Source organism: Chionomys nivalis, chromosome 13 (assembly GCF_950005125.1).
Source record: "Chionomys nivalis chromosome 13, mChiNiv1.1, whole genome shotgun sequence".
In the NCBI taxonomy this organism is placed as follows: Eukaryota; Metazoa; Chordata; class Mammalia; order Rodentia; family Cricetidae; genus Chionomys; species Chionomys nivalis.
In genome coordinates this window covers 62,379,683-62,400,599 of record NC_080098.1, presented here as the reverse complement: position 1 = coordinate 62,400,599, position 20,917 = coordinate 62,379,683, and the positions used below count along the sequence as shown (strand labels likewise).

At 46.5% G+C, this 20,917-nt stretch overlaps 1 protein-coding gene across 6 annotated transcripts in view; it reads left to right on the top strand.

The window, feature by feature from the left end:
• Nucleotides 1-422: 422 nt before the first annotated feature.
• Nucleotides 423-20,917, top strand: part of Kif13a (kinesin family member 13A) — a 181,848-nt gene continuing 161,353 nt past the window's right edge. For all 6 annotated transcript variants that reach the window (XM_057787264.1, XM_057787260.1, XM_057787263.1 and 3 more), the window contains exons 1-2: nucleotides 423-655; nucleotides 923-1,013. In XM_057787264.1, the coding sequence (XP_057643247.1) occupies nucleotides 601-655; nucleotides 923-1,013 (146 nt within the window). In that variant the 5' untranslated portion in view covers nucleotides 423-600. The remainder of the gene's footprint in view (nucleotides 656-922; nucleotides 1,014-20,917) is intronic.

Sequence of the window (20,917 nt, the reverse complement as noted above, 5' to 3'; positions counted from 1 at the left end):
TTGCAGGGTGTCCCTTCCCGGGTCCCAGCTGCCCAGAGCCCGGGGCTGATCTTCTTTGTAAAACGCCCCTTCCCGGTTCCCAGCTGCCGGGAGCCCGGGGTCGATCACCTTTGCAGGGCGCCCCTTCTCGGGTCCCGGAGCCCGGGGCCGATTGCCTTTGCAGGCGCCTCTTGCCGGGTCCCAGAGTCCAGGGCTGATCGCCTTTGTAAAACGCCCCTTCTTGGCTTCCAGTTCCCGTTTGCAGCGGCCTGTAATCCCGGGCGCGGCCCCCGGAGCGGAAGATGGCGACGCTGCCCGGCTCCCGGCGGCCGCGAGGGGCCGCGGTGCTGCGCGCACGGCCCGGCCCGAGCGGCTAGAGCGGCGCCTGGGCCCGCGGCCTCCTCCCGCCGCCGCGCCCCGCCCCGCGCCCGCCCCTCCCCGGGCCCGGCCGTGCCCCGCGTCGCGCTCCCCCGGGATGGCCCGCGCGCCTCGGCGCTGCGTCTCGGAGCTCTCGGCGGAGCGGCGGCGGCCGCGCTCGAGGGGCGCGCGGCTGCGGCTGCGGCGGCGGCGGCGGCGCGGCGCTTGAAGGGGCCGCGTCGGGCGGAACAGGGCGCCGCCAACATGTCGGATACGAAGGTAAAAGTTGCCGTCCGGGTCCGGCCCATGAACCGAAGAGGTGAGCCGCTTTCCTCAGCTCCTTTTGCATTTTTGCTCGGGCCGAGGGCGGAGGGTGTAGGGAGGCAACTTTGCAAACTGCTGGGCGGCGGGGGTCGGGGACACTGTGATGGCCCAGTGTGGCCCCGGGAGGAGGCAGCTCCCAGGCTCCGGCAGCCACCACTGTGTGCCCGGGGCGCCGTCTCCTTGCCTGCCCGGGACCGAGCCACGCGCGCCGGTGGCCGCGGATGCTCCACTTTGCAACGTCTCCTTGCCCCTGTGCTTTCAGAGTTGGAACTGAACACCAAGTGCGTGGTGGAGATGGAAGGGAACCAGACGGTCCTGCACCCTCCTCCTTCCAACACCAAGCAGGGAGAAAGGTAAATCCCACCCCGCCGGCTCCTGCCAAGTTTGAGCCAGGAAAACCCGAGTGCGCGTTCCCATTGTTAGAAAGGGTGGCTTCAAGTTTGTCCCACGCTTATATGGGAAGCGGTTGCAAGTGCAGGGTTCCTCCTCTTTCTGTGTCCTTCTCTTGTCCCCTCTCAACCAGAGCGGTGTCCCCCAGCAGGGAACCCTGGCCAGAATCCCCTCTTCTGGCTGCCTTCAGAGGCTCCCAGAACGTGAAGGGACCGGATGGAGAACTGGAGATGTGTAGCTCAGACTACATTTTACAGATAGGAAAACCGATGTCTGAAGCGTGCAAATGACCAACCCAAGACCTTATTGATGGGGTCCAGTGCCCGCGGTTCTTACGCTGGCTTATTTGTCCACTTCAGCAGAACGGCTTAGGGATGTTGTATGTGAAATGGAGGCTAAGAGCCGATAAAGCAAACACCCTGGTACAAGGCTAGGTCTTTTAAAATGTTTAGGTTGTTGGAGGTGGTGAGCTGAGATGGTGTCTGAAAGTAGTGCGGGGATTTTTATTTTCATGGAAACAAATAGAGCCCTGAAAGGTAGCTGTTTAGACACAGGGATGGGGGAATGTCTAAAAGAGGGCTGCATTTTCTAGATGGCAAGACATTTGCATTTGAAAAGTCCTAACTGTGGGATCCTTATTAATTCTGCTGCGTCCCATGCAATGGTATGGGAAAATGCCCTAAAATAATGTGAATATTTGACATTTTTCTGGTAAGCTCCTGAGAAGAAATAGGTTGGAATTCATTCAGTATGGCATTGTAGGAGCTTGTAAAAAAAAAAAAAATAGAAAAGAAAACCGAGATTATTCCAATTCAGCTTGGAAATGAGTATGAGTTTGCCTCAGAAAAATCACCTGTTGATCTAAGTGCTACATAAGGAGTGAATTTTAGTCTCTAGAGTTTCCTTGAGTCAGACTGTGAAGTAGGGGTTGTTACTTTATTGCTAACCGAGGCAGCTGCTTCCTTCTATAATGGAGCTGCGATGCAGTCCAGCCTTGCTAAATTTGGGGTAAGATTGTTAGAAGGGAGAAGATCGGGGATTCTTTGACTTTAGTGTTGAGCCTGGAGTGTTTCATTCACTTTGCAAGCACTCTGCTTCCCCCAGCAGATTCTTATAGTGGCATTTAATGGCTAAGTTATTTTAAAGATGTGTCAAGTACTTTTATTGTCATGGCTATATCCTTGGACAGTATTTTTAGGCACATTAAATATTTTACAGTATATTTAGACATATGGATAGCAGTGTAGCTGGTATATTTTATAGATGCCTCTTATATCCTTTTTTTTTCCCCCAAAACTGGATCTTGTATGATTTCAGAAGACCGTTTCTTTGGCTCTGGTTCTTCAAGGCAGCCTAGGGAGCAGGTGGACGGCTCCTGTTTCACTTCATGGCTTGGTACCCACTTACCACTCATCCCCATTCTTTAAATATTTGTAACCATGTATGTTTGTTTGTGTGTATGTGTGTGTGTGTGAGTGAGTGAGTGTGTTCATTCATTCATTCGTCCACTCATCCATTCATTCCGAGTTGCTGGGGATGGAGCACAGATATAGGTAGGATATAGACTCCCAGCCACTGTGCTCAGCTCTCCTTGCCTGTCTTAAACCCTAAAGAATGCTACTGTTCTCTACTGTTGAATGAAATGAAGCCTCGTCATTTGTGTATAGAAAAAGGTTGTTTTGGGGCAGAGCATTGATAACTCTGGGTAGATGGTGATAAATGTTAAAGCGCACTTGGACATTCTTAGGGCCACTGTATTAGATCCTTTAGGTGAAGATTTGTGGAGTGTGTCCTGGGCATTAGCCATCGGCATGCTGACTTGGATAGACCCGTATCTGGTGCTATAAAAATTGTGTTGAACCGTAGGGTGCTTCGTTGTTCTGGGCTGACAGATCCGACTTTTTGTGTGGCCCATGGGTGGTCTGCCCGGGTACTTTCTGAGATAACACAGCAGTGCTCCCTTCAGGTCAGGATGACTGTCTTTGCCAGAATGAAGACACCAAGTGCATTTTGATGTCCACTCTGCATCTGGTTTCATATTTCTTCCAGGAACTTCCCCTTAAAGCGACAGTGCATTTAAAAATAGAAACAATTCCTCCCTTGGGCTGTGGCTTGTAAATCACATCTGTGCTTTATGGTATATTTGCAATTCATTTCTGTCGATCGGTTTTTGGATAGAGCTCAGGTTGGGACAAGGGTGAGTGGGTAGAATACAGAGAATGTAATTAAATCCTCTGGGAATTCCCAGGTTTGAAATGTAAGAAGTCCTTCAATAAATATCAGCTACCTGTTATCAGGCTGAGAAGCATTGTTTTTCTGAAGTTGCAAAAGATTACCCACGCATTCATAGAAGCTCCAAGTTACCGAGTCAAAGTTTTTAGTTTTACCAGTAAGAACGAGAGAGAATAAATATTGACTTCTAGGAAAATAAACAGGCTTCATTTTCATACCTGTCTTTTATGGGACTGCATTTGGGGAGGCCAAAAGATCGGAGGATTTCTCAGGCTGAAGATGTTTGTTTTGATGCTGAAATTCCAGCATTGTAGCCCTTATAGGTCCAGGTTCGTAGCTGGCCGTTTGGACCGTTCCTCCCTCCGCAGTGCCAGGACTTGTATGGCTTGTTGCTTGTAAGGCCGTGGCATTGCTAATAGGGAGACACTTGGAAAGTTCCTGCCAGCACCAGGCTTGGCCCAGGGGAACCAAAGGTAACTGCGGATTGGTGCTTATGCCAGGTCCCTCACCATTGAGAGTTGTGGAAAGAAAGAGGAAGATATTTTAAGTGCACTATAGTGATGGCAGAGGTGTGTGCTTTGCCTTTGTGTATATCCTATTTGGTGATTCCCCACTTCTGTCTTGCTGGAGGCTGTGCACTCCCTGAAGGCAGGTACCTTGCACTGGTTTTCCTTGTGCCCAAGTCCCCACACAGCACCTGAGGTAGAACAGCTGCCATACGACAAAGGCTATAGTTGCCACCCAGGGTAGGCAGCCTGCTGAGGCAGCTGGCATCAGGCCGCTCTTAGGTAAGTTCACTTGGCAAGAGGAGGCCAAAGTCCCTTATTAAGGAAGGTGAAAGCTTTCCTGCCACGGTTTGCTTCCGGGCAGTTCTCTCTGTAGGAACGTGGGGGTAAGGAGTGGGATGTGCTGGCCAGGCAGTTTACCTTGAGTGGGAATTGAGTGAGACTCTCCAGTGTGTCCATATGGTGAAATCTGCCACGCAGAATCTTTTCCTCAGCTCTGCTGCCTTCATCCCGACTGTCCCACCCTCTTACCCTGTTTATTTTATTCATTTCGGTTTGTATGACAAGGTCTCATGTAGCTCATGCGGAGCTCAGTAGTGGAGCCTGTCCTTGAACTCTCAGTTCTCTTTCTTTGTCTTCCAAGTGGTGGATTACAGGCCTGTGCCATCCTGTCTGGCTCATTTGTTTATGATTCATTTTGCTGAAAGTATAGGAATATATCTATACCACACACAGAAGCATGTATCATGCTTATGTGTATTTAAATAATATTTTGATATCTTTTAGTATCCATATAGGAACTCTTGTTTTGACATCTATCCTGGATGATAGGAGCAGTTTTTAAAAGATACAGGTCGTTGGGATATAGATCTGATTCTTACAGTTATCAGCAAAATAATCTAATAAACACATTCCTTAGGATATGTTGTTATAATCTTATGTCAGTAAGTTGGGCATAAAGCATCATAGTGAAGTTTATATCCCTTCCTAGCCAAGAAGGAAAAGAGCCATTCTGACTGGGACTTCAATCCCAGCTTTTAGAAAGCAGAGGCAGGGGGATCTTTGTGAGCTTGAGGCTAGCCTGTTTTATATAGTGAGTTCTAGACTAGCAAGGGCTGATGGTGAGATTCTGTCAAAAAGAAAAAAAGGCAAACTGGGTAGAATATAGACTCCTAGTAAGGGAGCTGCAAAGTCGTTCATTTCCTACCCATTCTTTCCAGGTTGCAAGGAGCCCAGTGGACCATGGGAATGTATGCATGCTGCTTAGCCAGCTACAGTGTGTGGTCCAGTTCACACATCGTATGATGGATGCTTCCAGAATGGTTCCTCTGTTCAAGTATTACTGGCAGTCATATAAAATTAGCAGGGCAGATCCCTAAGAGTCAGTAGGGTTCCACATTATGAAGTCATTTTGAGGACCTGAGTTCTGGCCCATTTTGTGTTGTTACCCGTCTCTCTGGCTTTATTACAGGGTTTGGTATATGGGTGCAAGGTAATTTAGGTTTTGCTGGTACAGGAGGACATGTTCTTCTTGCGTGATATTGATGTTTGAAGGAGAATGACAATGGGATATTTTCATTAGCTGTCTGCATGTTTAATTTGTTTTAAAATAAAGTTTCATTGAAATCTCACTTTAAAAAGAAAATAAAAAACAATTATCATCTGACATAAAGTGATTTTAAAATTACTTGGGCAAATTGGATGTAGCAGGGTTTTTTGTTTTGTTTTGTTTTTGTTCTTGTTTTGTTTTTCTGAGACAGGGTTTCTCTTTTCTCTGTAGCTTTGGAGCCTGCCCTGGAACTAGCTCTTGTAGACCAGGCTGGCCTCAAACTCACAGAGATCCGTCTGCCTCTGCCTCCCGAGTGCTGGAATTAAAGGTGTGCGCCACCACTGCCTGACAATATATTTTTAAAAAATAGTATCTTCTTTGCTTGTGGTTGTTCTCTGTCTGAGGATGCTAACGACCATTTTCTCTGTGCAGTCTGTCCCCCTCCACCACAGTGCGTCAGTTTGGCCCCTTATGTCAAAGACATCTTCGATGTGCGCCTTACCTCATCTAGACTCTGGTGTCTGTGGGACAAGGGTCAGCCTTTGTCTCAGTTTTCAGTGCTCAGCCTCTTCCTTCCCAGCGCTCAGAAAGCATTTTGTAAATTCTGTCTGCTGGTGTGATTATTTACTATTGAAAGCTTTGCTTAGCCCCTCTGTCTGCTTAAGTAAGAGCATAGGTAAAGGCTACAGGTGAGCATAGCAGCTTTGTGCATTATTCTCAGTGACTTCCATTCATAAGGATCATTAGCTGTGCTTAGGACAAAATGCTAGGGAAGAACCCCCCCCCTTTAATCAGGGTTTATTATTATTATTACTACTGCTACTGCAAAAATTTTATTAAGAAATTGTTTTATTCTTGTTAATTTAAGAGGTGTATGCTTATTGGGCTGTAAGGTGGGAGGGAAGGTCCTAAGATAGTCAGAGTATGACACCATGCTGGCTCGTGTACTGGTCTACCAGTCTGGCAAAATCCAAAGATAAATCGGAAAGCTGGGTTGTTTTCAACTGTCAGTAAAATAATTTCACGTGCCGTGTACTCACATATTAAAGAAACTTTACAACAACAAGTTAAATCTAATAGTAGGCATCCCAGAGATATCAGCATTTCCTAGAATTAGCCAACAGAAGCTGCCTTTCCTCAGATCTTCCTGGGAGGCAGGGCAGAGATGGTGTTTATGTGTTTAGAATTTAAAGCTGTTTCCAGAACATTCTCCGCAAAGGAAACAGACCAGCTGAGAAGTCGCCAGGACACACAGAAATGCTCTGATCACTTTGTATCTCAACAGTGTAGGGAATTATCTAGAACCAAGAGCAGAGCAGTCAGTAGGGAAATGGTGCTAAAGTTTGTATGCAAACATTTTCAAATAATCAAGAGTTGACTTAGCTAGGAGTGGTGGTATATGCCTGTAATCAGGGCTCTGGAGGCGGAGGCAGAAGGATTAGGGTTTTAAAGCCATCCTCCCCTACACAGCCTGGGTTATACAAGAACCTTCCTAAAAAATAATTTTAAATAAATAAACAGGGTTGACCTGTGAGATTCATCACTGGTCTTTTAAAAGAAGATCACAGTTTAAATCTTTCAGGAAATTTACACTGGAAAGGTAGGAAAAGAAATTCCTCTTTGGAAGTTAGTTTAGATGGCATTACCACCCACAATAGTAACACACATGGAGTCAGGTTTTTGTATCTTTCTCTAAAATTTCATTTGGAAAAAGGAGTAAGTAAGTCTTGGATTTGCCGATTTAAGGTGCAGAAGGGAAAGTGGGGTGGTCCGCGTAGACCCTCAGGGAAAGTGGGGTGGTCCTTATGGACACTTGGTCTTTATTCCTTTTGTCCTTCTTGGAAGTTGTCATCTCTCTCTAATTCTGTCCTCTTTGGCCCAGCACCTTCAATTCTATGTTCTAAATAGAAGCCCCACCTAAAGAGTCAAAATGTTAACAGCTAACTCTTTCTTCAGAGTCACAGAACTCAGGGCAAGACTGCTGGCCCCGAAATACACCTCATTCCTTCAAATCAACGTAAGCCTCTCAAACACTGGCCTTTGAGTGGTGGTCAGCATCACTGATTCAGGCTAAAGATCCCGAGAGTTCACGGGTCCAAACACGTGTGTTAATCGCTTTTGTGTAGTTGCTATGAACCAAATACCTGGCAGGAACAAAGGAAGAGAGAAAATGTTTATATTGTGTAACACTTTCGGAAGGTTTCAGTCCGTGTGGCAAGGAAAGCATGGCAGAGATCCCGACAGCAGGAATGCATGCCAGAGTGCAGCGGGCGTCAAGGCCTGGGCTCTGACTTTCGAAGGCCCACCCCCTAGCCCCCTACTTCCACTGGCCAGGCACCACTTCCTAAATCTCCACCAGTATATTACAACATATAGCCTTCCTGCCCTGCTTCTCCTTTCTCTGACCCCATGAGCCCTTTTTGCCCCATCAATCCCCCAAGATGGAGCTCTCATGCTGAGCTCCTTTCTTCTCAAGATTCCAGCTCTTCAATACACCTGATTTTTTCTTCCCAACTCCTATGTCTCAAGTATTGGCCTTTTAGTTGCCATTGTATTCCTATCACACCAGAGTAGGAGAATCTGAGAGTAGCAGTCATCCCCTTCTTGATGATCCAGTGATGTTACTATGTTACCATGGTTGCTCAAAGTCATTGGTAAAGTGAAGTTTTTTCCAAACTATCTTTATCGTGGCTTTTCATATTAAAGCACACTCGTGTGTTTCTATAAGGTTGCTTCAGTCCTCAAGAAGAAACAAAAAGTCGCAGTCCTAACAGATCAACCATTCTGCCTTTGCCCTTGCTTCTGTCATATGAATATTTCAGTTACAAAAGCTTTTCTTTCGCTTGTGTTTTGCCATACTACATGACTTTCATAGTTTTCAATTTAATAATTAAATGGTTTGTTGCATTTCAGTCTCTTTAGCCATTTCCATATTTTTCTAACTTATAGTTGTTTCTCTTAGTGATTGCATAAATAACAGTAATTTCTCTGCTTAACTGATAGATGGCACAGAGGCTGGAGAGAGGGCTCGGGGCGTAAGAGCACTTAGTGCTCTTGCAGAGGACCTAGGTTTGGTTTCGAGCTGCAACAGGGCAGCTCATAACTTCATAACTGCCTGAAGCACCAGTTCCAGAGGATCTGACACCTTCTTTCAGCCTTCTTGGTTCCCCTGCAGTCATGTGAAGCACACTAAAGACATTGGAGGGGATTTCTCCCAGCTTAGACATGATAAACCACTTATTATTCTCTTTTGCTATAATGGAGCTGAAAGTTGATGATCTTTAGAGCCACAGATGAGAGAGGGCATGGAAAAAGACAACTGGAAAGCCGGCTTCTGCCATTTCTCCTCTCTGTCCACCCCAAAGCGCGAATGCCCATCAAGTCACCACAGTGCTCGGCATCAGTCCACTTAAAGATCTGCGTTTCTGACCAGTTCCCAAGTGACCCGGATGCTTGCAATGCTCTGAACCTTGCTTTAAGGAACTTCAGTTAAGGGGAAAAAAATAACCAAAAACCCCACAAAATCTATTAAAGCACTGCTTACTGGAATTTCCTGGATAACAGAAAGGTTCTATTCGCCACTGTCCACTAGACTTACAGGATTGTTAAGTCCTTGAGATGTGGTTAGTGTAACTGAGGAGCTGAACTTTAAACTTGGTTTAATTTTTATGAATTTAGACAGCTATGTGTGGCACTTGGGTACTGTACTGGGCAATGTCGGTTAAGAGAATTTTTTATTATTATTTTTACTTTATGTGTATGGGGGTTTTGCCTGCACATTTATGTGATATACACCATGTGCATACAGTATGCAGGAATGTCAGAAGAGGTCTTCAGATTCCCTGGAGACATTTGTGAGCCACCATGTGGATGCTGGGAATCAAACCCAGGTTATCTAGAAGAGCAGCCAGTGCTTTTAACAGCCGAACCGTTTCCGTGGCTCCAAGACAGTGGTTCTTAACAGTGACTGCACATTATATCCTGGGATACTTAGAAATGATACCCGCTTCTATCTTAGGAGATTCTGGCTGTACTGAATGTCTAGAGTTTCTATGACTGTGTTGAAACACTGTGACCAAAAGCAACTTGGGGAGGAAAGGGTTTGTTTTGTTTATTCTTCATCATTGGAGGCAGTCAGGGCAGTGACCTGGAGGCAGGAGCTGATGCAAAGGTCATGGAGGGGTGCTGCTTGCTGGCTTGCTCCTCCTTGCTTACTCAGCTTGATTGCACATAGAACCCAGGATCACCAGCCCAGGGGTAGTCCACCCACAAGGAGCTGAGCCCTCCCCCATCAGTCAATAAAGAAAGTGCCCTACACGCTTACCTACTGCCACTCTGAATGGAAGCTTTTTCTCAGTTGACTTCCCTCCTCTCAGATGACTCTAGCTTGAGTCAAGTTGTCAGAAAACTAGCCAGCACAATGAGCAATGGTTTACTTGGCCTCTTTTAAGAAGCCTTCCCAGGTGGTCCAGTGACTGTTGTTTAACAGACCTCTGTGCGGCAGGTTGAACCAGCCACGCTGTTGCTTCTGTGGATTCTGTAGGTCAGGACTTGGAAAGGGCAAAGCAGACATCATCCTGCTTTGCGTTACTGTCTGGGGAGTAGCCATCCGAATAGCTTCAACACCTATCTTTAATCCAAAATGCCGAATTAAATTGCACTTCCCTTACCTCACAAGCTTGATGCTTGCGTCTTGTGAGCCACCACTGTTGTAAGCAATTAGCCTAGTTTAACAAGCCAGGGGTTCTTCAGCCAGGTGTGTCTGACCGAAACCCTCAGCTTCTGTTTTACTTGGGTTGGGGAGAAAGGGGAGAGACTCAGTGAAGTCTCCTGGGTGCTGTGAACCTGCTGGATTCTGACTTGTGGAGGGACAGGTTTTTTTTTTTTCTAGGTTCAGACTCGTGGGCCCCAGTTCCCTGCTTAAGGTTTTCTCTGGTTACCCAGTGGGAGACCAATGGTCAGATCTGCACTGTAGTGAAGTGAGAATTCTGGGGGCTGCCTAGCACTGCTTCTGTGGGATCTGTATCTCTGAGCTAGCCACTGATGGACCACTTTTGCTCGAAGTTCCTTCGTTGGTACAGATGACTCTGGACTAGATCATTTGTAAGGTCACTTTTGTTCTTGTTTTCCAAGTTCTAGCATCCAGATTTATCCATGTACAATGCTTTTAAATACAGAACCAAGTTAGACAAAGAACGCAGCAGTCGTAGCGGCTGAAATGGGCTGCCTTTTCATTTGCATCTTGTTAGAGTGTCAGGAGTCCTGAGAAGGACAGGGAGGCCATTGGTGGGAGGCTCTGCTGGTCTGCAGTAGCTGAGGCTTGAAGGTGTCAAGTGAAATAAAACAGCCGCCAGCTCCAGACACTGAGGTTCTTATCAGCTGGCTGGCTGGGGGCCTGGGGTGCTTTCAGATACTCTGTCTGTCTTCTTTCTTGGCAAGAAAGGTGGCTTTCCCATGTGCCTATAGGACATTATAAAAACCATTTGATTTGAACCTTCTGATTATGTGCCATTTTGTACAAGTGTGTGTGTGTGTGTGTGTGTGTGTGTGTAGCTGTTTTGTGCAGTAAGGCATCGTGGAATATTATATAGGTTGTACTAGATGACATTCTCAGAGCTGCTAACATAAAGCTTTCTTGTCCCCCCACTTCTTTCCCCCTGTAAGACAAGGTCTTACTGTATAGTACTGGCTGGCCTGAAATTTACTGTATACACCAAGCTGGTCTTGAACTCACAGAGATCTGTCTACCTCTGTCTCCTAAGTGCTAGGATTCAGGCTATCATGCCCAATTCTTGTTTTATAAAAAGAAAAAAAAGTTGTTTTTGTTTGTTGTTACTTTTTAATAATATGTGTATGTGTGGTAGGCTATGCACATGGACTGTAGGTACCTGAGAAGGCCAGAAGAGGGCATCAGGTCCCCCGGATCTGGAGTTGTAGGTGGTGGTTGTGAGGCAATGGTTATGGTGCTGGTAATGACATGTGGATCCTCTGCGGGAACAGTCGGTAGTTTCAACAAGCCCCAGCTTGTTTTGTTTCTGAGGGTTTTGTTAGAACTTCATTAAACTCTAGTTTATCCCTAATATTTCTACACTTGATCTTAGTCAAAAAAAAAAAAAAAAACAAAAAACAAAACAAAACAAAACAAAACAAAAAAAACAGAGGAGTGCCGGGCAGTAGTGGCGCACGCCTTTAATCCCAGCACTTGGGAAGTAGAGGCAGGCAGATCTCTGTGAGTTCGAGGCCAGCATAGTCTACAAGAGCTAGTTCCAGGACAGGCTCCAAAGCTACAGAGAAACCCTGTCTTGAAAAACAAAATAAACAAAACAAAACCAGAGGAGCAATCCTACTAATTCTACTAGTACTTACTGTTTCTGTTATGGGATGAAGTGTGTGTGTGTGTGTGTGTGTGCGCGCGCGCGCGCTCTCTGGTTTATATACATATTCCTTTGTTTGTTTGTTTGTTTTTGGACAGGGTCCCACGTAGCAGGAGCTATCCTTGAGCTCTCTACGAGGTCAAAGCTGACTTGAACTTCAGAGCCTATTGCCTCTACTTCCTGAGAGCTAAGAAGAGGCTTTTGCCCTCTTTCTCCAGGAAGCAGGATGGAGGCTTTGGTTCCCTGTGGCCTTAGAGTCTGGTCTGTAGGTATGAGGAGCTTTTCTGCAGTCAGGCTCAAGGAAGGCATCTGCTTACCATTCTGTGAGGGAGGAAGCAAGATCTAGGCCTTTCTGATTTTTTTCTATTTTGGAAACGGAAGGAAGCTTCCGGGGAAAGGAAAGCCTTTTGCAGCCAGCTTGTGCTGTCTCTGAGAGACACTCCCTAGAGGTACACCCGTAACCAGAGACCACAGACACTCCCATCCCTTACACTGGGAGACTCAGAGGAGTAGCAGGGTGGGTGAATGATGGCGAACTATGCAGGCTTTCTGTCTTGAATACTTTTATGAATAAATTTATCCTGAGCTCTGGGAGAAGAGTTTCATGTAGTTTGTTGAAAAAGGTAAAGAAGCCTTTGAAAACACTTTACATTCTAATCTGGAGCTTAATGAAACAGTTCACAACTGATGCTCTTTGTACCCACCTACCTTACCAGCTCAGCTCGAAGGGGAATATTTAAAATTTGTGGCTGAGGGCTGCAGAGACAGCTCAGAAGTCATGAGCATTTGCTATCTGTCCAGAGCATCCGTGTTGGGTGGCTCACAATTGCTTATCACTCCAGTTCCGTGGGATTGAGGCCGTCTTCTGGGTCTCTTGGGAGACTACGTACACTTGGCACATGCTCACACAGACATATACACGTGTATATAAATAAAAAACTAAAAATAGGAGGAGTCGAAGTGGCATCAGCAGTGAAGAACACGTACTGTTCTTCCAGATGATCCAAGTTTGGTTTTGCAAGACCCACATCAGGCAGCTCACAACCACCTGTAACTCCAGGGCCATGGAGTCCAATACCTCTGACTTCCTTGAGTACCTACACACATGGACATACTCCCACACACGCGTGCACATATGCATAATTAAGGAGGACAAAAGTAAATCTTTTAAAAATAAATAAAAAGTCAAAAATTAAGAAGAAACTATTTGCTGTTCTTGCATAAGACCAGAGTTCCATTCCCTGCATCTGCATTGAATGGCTTGCAACTTCTTGCGACTTGAGCTCTAAGTGGCGACACCCCCTTCTGGGTCCTATGGACGCCTGCACACACATGCACATATACACACAGATACAGACACCTGCACACACACACATGCACATATACACACAGATATTACACACACCTGCATACACATGCACATATACACACAGATACGCAACAGCATATTTACATCCATTTAAAAGCACTAAGTCTTAAAGTAAAAGATTTATAGCTGGAGTTATGGTGAGAGGGCTTAGGTGGACCTGGGTTTTGGTGCCATGGTCCCGTCTCACTCTCTAGCTTTAACCACCTCTGTTCATGTAGTTAAGTGGAGCGCAGGACTCGCGGAACAAATTGGAATGGGGAGGTAGAATATGTGCGTGGTAGTGCTGTTGACATTGAGGAAGGTTCTGAGGAATGCCTCCTGTTGAGGCCATTGCTTTCAAAAGGGATGGGGAAGAGTTGTGGAAGGGTGGGCTTATCAAGACAGTGGTGTGCAGTTAAGCAGCATGGAAGGACCCAGCTTAAACGTCTGGAGTTTTGATATAGAGTTACAAAGAGAGGACAAATAGGAAACTTTAGCATGGCAGAGCTTGCTTGTAAAGTTGTCTTGAAGTGTTGCTGGCTTCGATGTCCAGATTAGTTACACAGGGGAGAGGAAACTTCCAGACTTGCTGGTCTACTGTTATCCTGAACAGTGTTTTTATTTTTAATACGCTCTAGTCATGTTATTATTTAGCCAGTTGTTTTCTCTCCCAAGACTGACAGCCAGCTATCCTAGGTTTTCAGACCGGAGAATCAAAACAAAACAAAACAAAAAATTCCACACCCCTAGAAATAAGATGTAGTTTCCAGCTTCCCTTAAATTGTTCGCAGTAAGCACCATTAAGAGCAAAATATATCCATTTGTCCTGATGCCTCGCTTACTGAAGGGTAGCTTCACAACAGTAGAATTTAACATTGGCCACGTTTACTTTTATTGAATTTTTAAATTAAAAAAATTAAATTTTCTTATTTTTGATGTTTTGAGACAGGGTCTCTCTCCAGGGTCCTGGCTGTCCTGGAATCATTGTGTAGTCCAGGCTGGCCTTGAACTCGGAGATCATCTGCCTCCCAAGTGCTAACATCAAAGTTGTGTGCCACTATGCCTGGCTCCTTTTATTGGAAATTAACACATTCATTTTTCCTTTCCTGGATACTGAAGGGAACATTAGTATAGGTAGCCCTGGACAGCTTACAGTTGGATTTCCCTGATGTCTACCCTATTGATCAGCAGAATTTTGAGTTTCTTGGATTCTATGGGTCCTTCAAGCCATTGCAGAACACACTGTTACAGGATTTCACTTCCTTAAAACACTGACCAGGTAGCAAGTGTCTTTAGTCCTAACTACTCAGGAGGCTGAGACAGGAGGATTGCTGGAGCCCAGGTGTTGGAGGCCAGCCTAGGTTAAAAAAAAAAATGAGCATGGAGTTGCCTTTATTGAATTTTTAAAAAAAAAGATTTACATTTGCCTGTTTATTTTTTCGTGTGTGTGGTCGTATTGCTGCATGCATGTAGAGATCAGAGGACAGTCTGGGGGAGCCAGTTCTCTCTTTCCATCTGAGGGGTTGAACTGCTGTCATTAGGCCTGGTAGTGAGTGCCTCTACCCACCTAGCTGTCTCTACAGCCTGACATTTTGGATTTTCTAAGTGGTGGGCTATGTCTTTCTATTTGTAATTTGATGTATTGAGCCAATCCATCATTTACAAAGTTAGACTAAGCAGAATTTTTTAAGATATTAAATTATTGTAAGATACGCATAGACAGGTTGCACATCCCTGGGACTAGAAATATTTCAGCCTTCTGACTTTGTCAAACTGCAGAGTATTTATGTACACATAATGAGGCATCATGGGAATGGGGCCCAGTCTCAACACTAAGCTCATTGGTTTCATCTACACTCTCTACACATAGCCTGCGGCTAACTTCATGCAATACTTTCAGTGTCCATGTGACTTGCCTGTGACCTGTCTCATGAGGTCAGGTGTAGATTTTCCACTTGGCACATGGCCGCTTTCAAGGTTTGTGTTTTGGAAAATTTGGATTTCAGATGCTTCAATCAGAACCATTTAATCTGCGCCCAAGCCATAGCTTTTACCCTGGATGAAAAGAAATTCCTTATTGGTCTTTCGCGGTGTTTCTATGGAGATCAGTGTGATGTAAGAGCGGCCTTATGCAATCCCTCAGGTGAGTGTGACGCTGTTGCCTGTTAGCCTAGACCCTGGAGAGATACGTACAAGCTTTTGTCATTATGTGGCAAGGCTGTCATCTACAAATGTCACCCGAGAGAACCACACGATAGTTATAAACAATATTCATATGGAAAAAGCTCCTTTACAGTTCTGAGTCAGGCCACGTTCGGTCATCCTTGCCACACGCAACTGGAGGCAGGTTGACCATGTCAGGGCCCAGGAGTGTGGACTTGGAGGCAGGCTGCTTCCATGAGTCTGATTCTACCACTTTCTAGCTGGGAAATCCAGGGTGGAACCTTAACTTGGTCCCCAGGGCTTCAGCTTCTCTGGCTGAGCGTAGCAATGGAAGGGCAGACATTAGAGGGCCGTGAGGCAGGCTTGTGAGGCATGTCAGGTGTCCACAGTTTTGTTTTTACCACCCTGGGACAGGTAAGGGTTGCCAACCTGGTTTTGCTTCTCCTGTATCTTACTCATTTCAGGTTTAAGAAAGAAAGTTCTCTAATACCTAAAAATAGCAACAAAAAAAAAAAAAAGGAGAGAGAGAGAGAAAGAGAGAGCTTCAGTGAAGTGTCGTGTGGCCTGCTCCTGCCATCCTAGTGCTGGGGAAACTTAAGGCAGAGGAGTTGCTGCCAGGTCAGGGCCACTTAGGTCATACGGTGATAACCAGCCTCAAAATAAGGGTTAGGATAAATAAAAGAGTCTCACAATTTTATCCACAAGTCTTGTGATTTTCTATTGACCTTTTATTTAAATAAAGCATGCATTAAAGAATTGCTTTATTATTTTTAGCTATGTGGATGTTTATGGAAATACACTGAGTGCTGGTGACTGTAGAGGCTGGGAGTACTGGGTCCTCCTGAAACTAGAGTTACAGATGGTTGTTCTCCACCAGCGTGGCTTAGCCACTGAGCCTTCTCTTTAGACTACAGCATGCATTTTTTAAAAATGTGTGTAGCCCAGACTGGCCTCGAACTTGTGATCCTCTTGCCTTTGCTTCCTTCAGTAAATCCTACTGGCTACAGCATTCATTGTAAGGACTTCTGGCAGGTCTGTGGTCAGGTCCATCCCACTTCTCAGCTGATAGGCACGCTGCTTCCTCCGGACAGGGCACGATGTGTTTGTGGAGAGGGAGAACCTCCTTATTGGTGGGTATTCCTGTCTCTCGGGCAGTTGGCAGTCATTAGTTTAGGTGATGAATTTGTAGCTAGAGTCTGCCCGTGAATGCCTGCCAGAAGCAAGCGTTCTTGAGGGAAAGTGTGTGCCTAATGAATGAAGCTGGGGTACGGGGGTGCTGCACCAAAGCTGCGGAAGAAGATGGAGGGGAAATGTCGGTGCACCACAGTCTATCTAGTGTGCAAAGTACTCTCTTTACATGCATGTTACAGCTTCCCTCCCCTCTCTGCCGTGTGCATTGTCTTGGCTCTATTCAGGTTTCGTGGTTTGCTAAGTGAAGAGCACACACAGGTGTACTGTTTGTTTTTGTCAACTTGACACAAGCTAGGGTCATCTGGGAAGAGGGACCCTTAGCTGAGAAGATGCTGCCATCAGATTGACCTGAAGGCAACTCTGTGGTGCATTTTCTTGATTAATGATTGATGTGGGAAGGTCCAGCCCACTGTAGGAGGTGCCACCCTTGGACAAGTGGTCCTGGATGGTATAAGAAAGCAGGCTGAGCTAGCCATGAGGAGCAAGCCAGCAAGCAGCACCCCTCTATGGCCGCTGCCTCAGTTCCTGCCTGCGGTTTCCTGCCGTGACTTTCTTATGATGAGCTATAAGCGGTAAACAGAAATAAACCCTTTCCTCCCTGCATTGCTTTTGGTCATGGTTTTATCACAGCAATAGAACCCTAACTGATGGGACAGATGCCTGACTCTTAGTTCAGCTTGCCCCTCCTTTCTCTCACCGAGCTATCCCTCCTCAGTCTCACCTTGGGAGCAAAGAAATAACATGATGGGGGCCAAGAGGAGAAGGCAGCCGTGGAATGAAGAAGAATTAAGGGAGAGAAGAGGCCTAAGTCCTGATGACGCTGGCGGTCCAGCCTGCCCTCACAGCTGTCCTCCAGAGGCAGCAGCAGGCTGGGCTCCAGGAGAGGAGGTTAGGTTGTACCTGGTCCTGCAGCTAACAGGGTAAGGCGTCTGCAGTATGCCTTAGGTCACCTTGGGTTTCACATCAGAAAGAGAAAGCCTTGAACTTGTCCAATTATCCTTACTAATTAGCAGCTAAGCAGAGCCTGACAGAAACCGTTTCAAGCATGACGCAGACTACATGCGTATGTTTGCGTGGCCAGATTCTGAAAGGAGATCAATGGTGGCGTGGAAAGAAATGAGTTTGATAGCCCTGTATGCCTCCTGCAGTTTGTCTGCTTCAGTGACTGGTTTAAAAAAAAAATGATTCAAACTATAATCTCTGACTTACACATTTGGTTCTTTGATAGCTGTGAACATGAAGGTTAGTGACAGGGAACCCCTCCCCCAAGCCTCTTAATTGTTGAATTCTTTCTAGTCAGGTCAACGGTAAGCTACATAGTAATAGTGAGCAGATAGGTAGAGCCACTAAAAATCCATGCATCCGTTCATTTGAGCATCACTGTGCCCCTCCTCCAGCCACATGGCCAAGCCCCGTTGCTTTGGAATAAAAGACAATAGCCCAATCTATGAGAGAAGAATCCCCTCCTAGACCCTCTGGCAGGCGGAGTCTCTTCTGCTTTCCCTTCTCCTAACAGTTGGTACATGCGTGTGCATAGCAGGCACATTTTCTAGATGCTGTGAGATGGAGTATGGCAAACCATACAAATTCGGTGCCCAGGACCACGGGTCTGCAGTGGAGTGATCCTCAGACTGTCATGTCACTTGTGGACCTCGGGAGGCCTCTAATCCCTGCATCAGATTACTACATAATAACGGGCTCGGTGCTGTCGTGTGGCTTTTGGGATCATAGCAGTATGGAGGGCTGGTAGCTTCCTTGAGCTTTCTGTGGTGCTGGGGGTGGGCTCCAGGGCTGTGTGCATGCTTGGCACGCGCTCCACCACTGAGCTAGCTGGAATGTGACGGTGCCAATGCCGCTCTGGAGCACTATGCCACCGACAGTCACTGCTTTGGGCTGGCAAGCAGAAGCTGACACCACTTAGCACTCCATGACATCAATGACGGTCCTTCCAGCTAATGGGTCACCCAGTGTTTGGCAGACGTTCACATTGTACAGGTTTACTGATTTCACAGCCTACATGGCAGCCCCGACTTGAGGTTTATACAGGAGCTAGTGGGAGAGAATTGTGCTCTAGGCAAAGTCCTGAAACTAGGAATTCGTTTCCAGGAATGCCCAAGCCGATGATGTCTTCTGACCTTGGCATAGAATGTGGTCTCAGACTTGGTAGGACAGGAGGCTACATCTCTTTGACTTGGGTGTTCCTGTGAGCCTCCCTTGTTGTGGGAAGAGAGGGAAAGAAGGGAGAGAGTTAAGAGGAAGCAGAGACTGTCCAGTTGTCAGCATGTCGAGCTTGCTCCACCTGGAGCCATGGCCTGTGAATGCCCTCCCTGCTACCATCTTCCTCCTGGGGAACGAGGACATCTCTGGGCACTTCTCATCCTCCAGTTACTAGGCGGCAGCTGGATCTGTGCTGCGCGTCATCCTTGCAAAGCAGGCTTGTCAGAGTCTTATGTTCCTGTCTGGAGCCTGCAGGCCAGTGATGCTCCTGAATATGTCACTCCCCGGAGTATTCTCAGCATTATGGGAAATTCTCAACATGTGGCCCAAGAGTGTAGACATTGGCATGGAAGTCACATGAGAATGGCTTGCTGCATGGAGAACTTAGAATCTGTTCATGTTTGTGTTTTGAAGAAAGCCACTGGTAGACTTTTCAGGTCTTTATTAGTGCGTTCCAGAGTTGAGCAAGCACAGTTTTACATTTTATTTAGCAAGCCCCTTGCCGGTAAGTTGCTGGTGATACATCATTCAGTGATTACCGAGCAGGAGCAGAGGCCCATGGATTGGAGTCACAGCAGGAGGGCAGAAGACTTGCAGCTGGCCAGTCAGAGCAGGAACCACAGTGAGAGGTCTGGGAAGTCAAACTTGCTGGGAAGTGGTGGCCCTGGCAGCTTGGATGCTGAGGTGCTTTGTGACCATGGAGATGAGGAAGCAGGTGTCTTGCCTCCTGGCACCTACAGTCTTCGTTACGAAGTCTTTGATTGTTTCTCTCTGCCCGAGACAAATGTGGTTTCCTGTCTTTTCTGGGTGGTTGAGCGTGAGTTGGTTCTCTCTGTCTTCCCTTATTCCCAGCACTTTTCAAATGGCAAAGCCGTGGATAAAATGGTTCTAGTTCTGTCGTCGTCCTTGTTGTTTAGGGGGTTGGGGATCAAGTTGTGGCTTCACTCATGCTAAGTTCATTCCTTTCTAAACTATCACTCTGGTTCTCTAGTATTGTTGTTATTATTATCATCATTACTATTATTCCTGAATGGCTTTTCAGGAAATGACAGCTAACATTTGCCTGTGAATGGCACCTATCTTTTTTTTTAAGCTCAAGTAACTTTGTGCTTTTTTCTTTTATTTGTTTTTTTCTGAGTGTGTAGTTTATTGAAATAAGGGAATGAGAAGGGAAGAGAGAATGAGAGGGAGAGAGAGACAGAGAGGCAGAAAGCGGCCTCCTCAGAATGGTGGAAAGGAAGCGTAACTTTGTTTTTAATGTCATTTGTTCTCACTATAATCGTGGCACCTTAGGAAATATAGGCTGGAGATAAAATACTGTTTGCTCATCCCACTGCCATCAGTTTAATGCATCCCATGGTTGATGTGTGGTAATTTATACCACTGGGAAGCGTCACTCCTTTCTTAAAGCCCCGGAAATGGTCGCTCTGCTCAGCCTGCAGGTAGTAACAGCGTCAGGCTGCGCCAGACGTTTAGCCTGAGCCACAGTTCTGTCTTGTAGGAGTTTTCTCTCACTCGTTCGTTAGCATCTCCTTTCTACAAACTTTTCTCCTCAGACTACTTTGCTTCTGAGAAAGTACTCAGACCACAGGGAGCCAGCCCCCCACCGAGCCGGGCTGGGTTCTGATGGACCTGTGGGGTTTTCTGTTGCTCCTAGTGAAGAGGCAGGGTTAAAACACTAGCCAGGAACTCGTTGCCCACCTAGGTGTGGCTCTTGGTACTTGACCATGCTAAAGCGGGGTGACCTCGGGTGAGCTGCCTCTGCTCCAGGTGCTGTCGTCTGCAACTTCAAGTCAGCAAAAGTGCTGACAGCTCTGCGTGAGAACCTGAGCCTTGAGGCAGAGGGATGACATGACACCGTAGAATGATGGGAACAAAAATTCTTCGAAGTCACTGTTCCCAGCTATCAGGTGGGAGGATGCACCCAGGTGACTCTGTGCCTGGTCCATGTAGAAACCGCCAGCCACGTCACGTGTTTAGAGCAGATGTCATAGATGCTCAGTTTATTAGTCACCCTCTTTTTTTCTGTTCCTGCACAAGTTGTCATGCTTGACTCACAAGATTAGTGTGTGTGTGTGTGTGTCCTTCTTTCCTTCCCCTTCTTCCCCTCTCCTCTTTTCACCCCTCCCCTTTTCCTTCCTCTCTCTTCTCCTTCCTCTTCCTCCTCTCTCATTCCATTCTCTCTTCTCCCTCCTCATTACTCTCCTCTCCCTCCTCCTCCCACTCCAACTTTTTGAAACAGGGTCTCATATAGCCCAGACTGACCTTGACCTCACTATATAGCCAA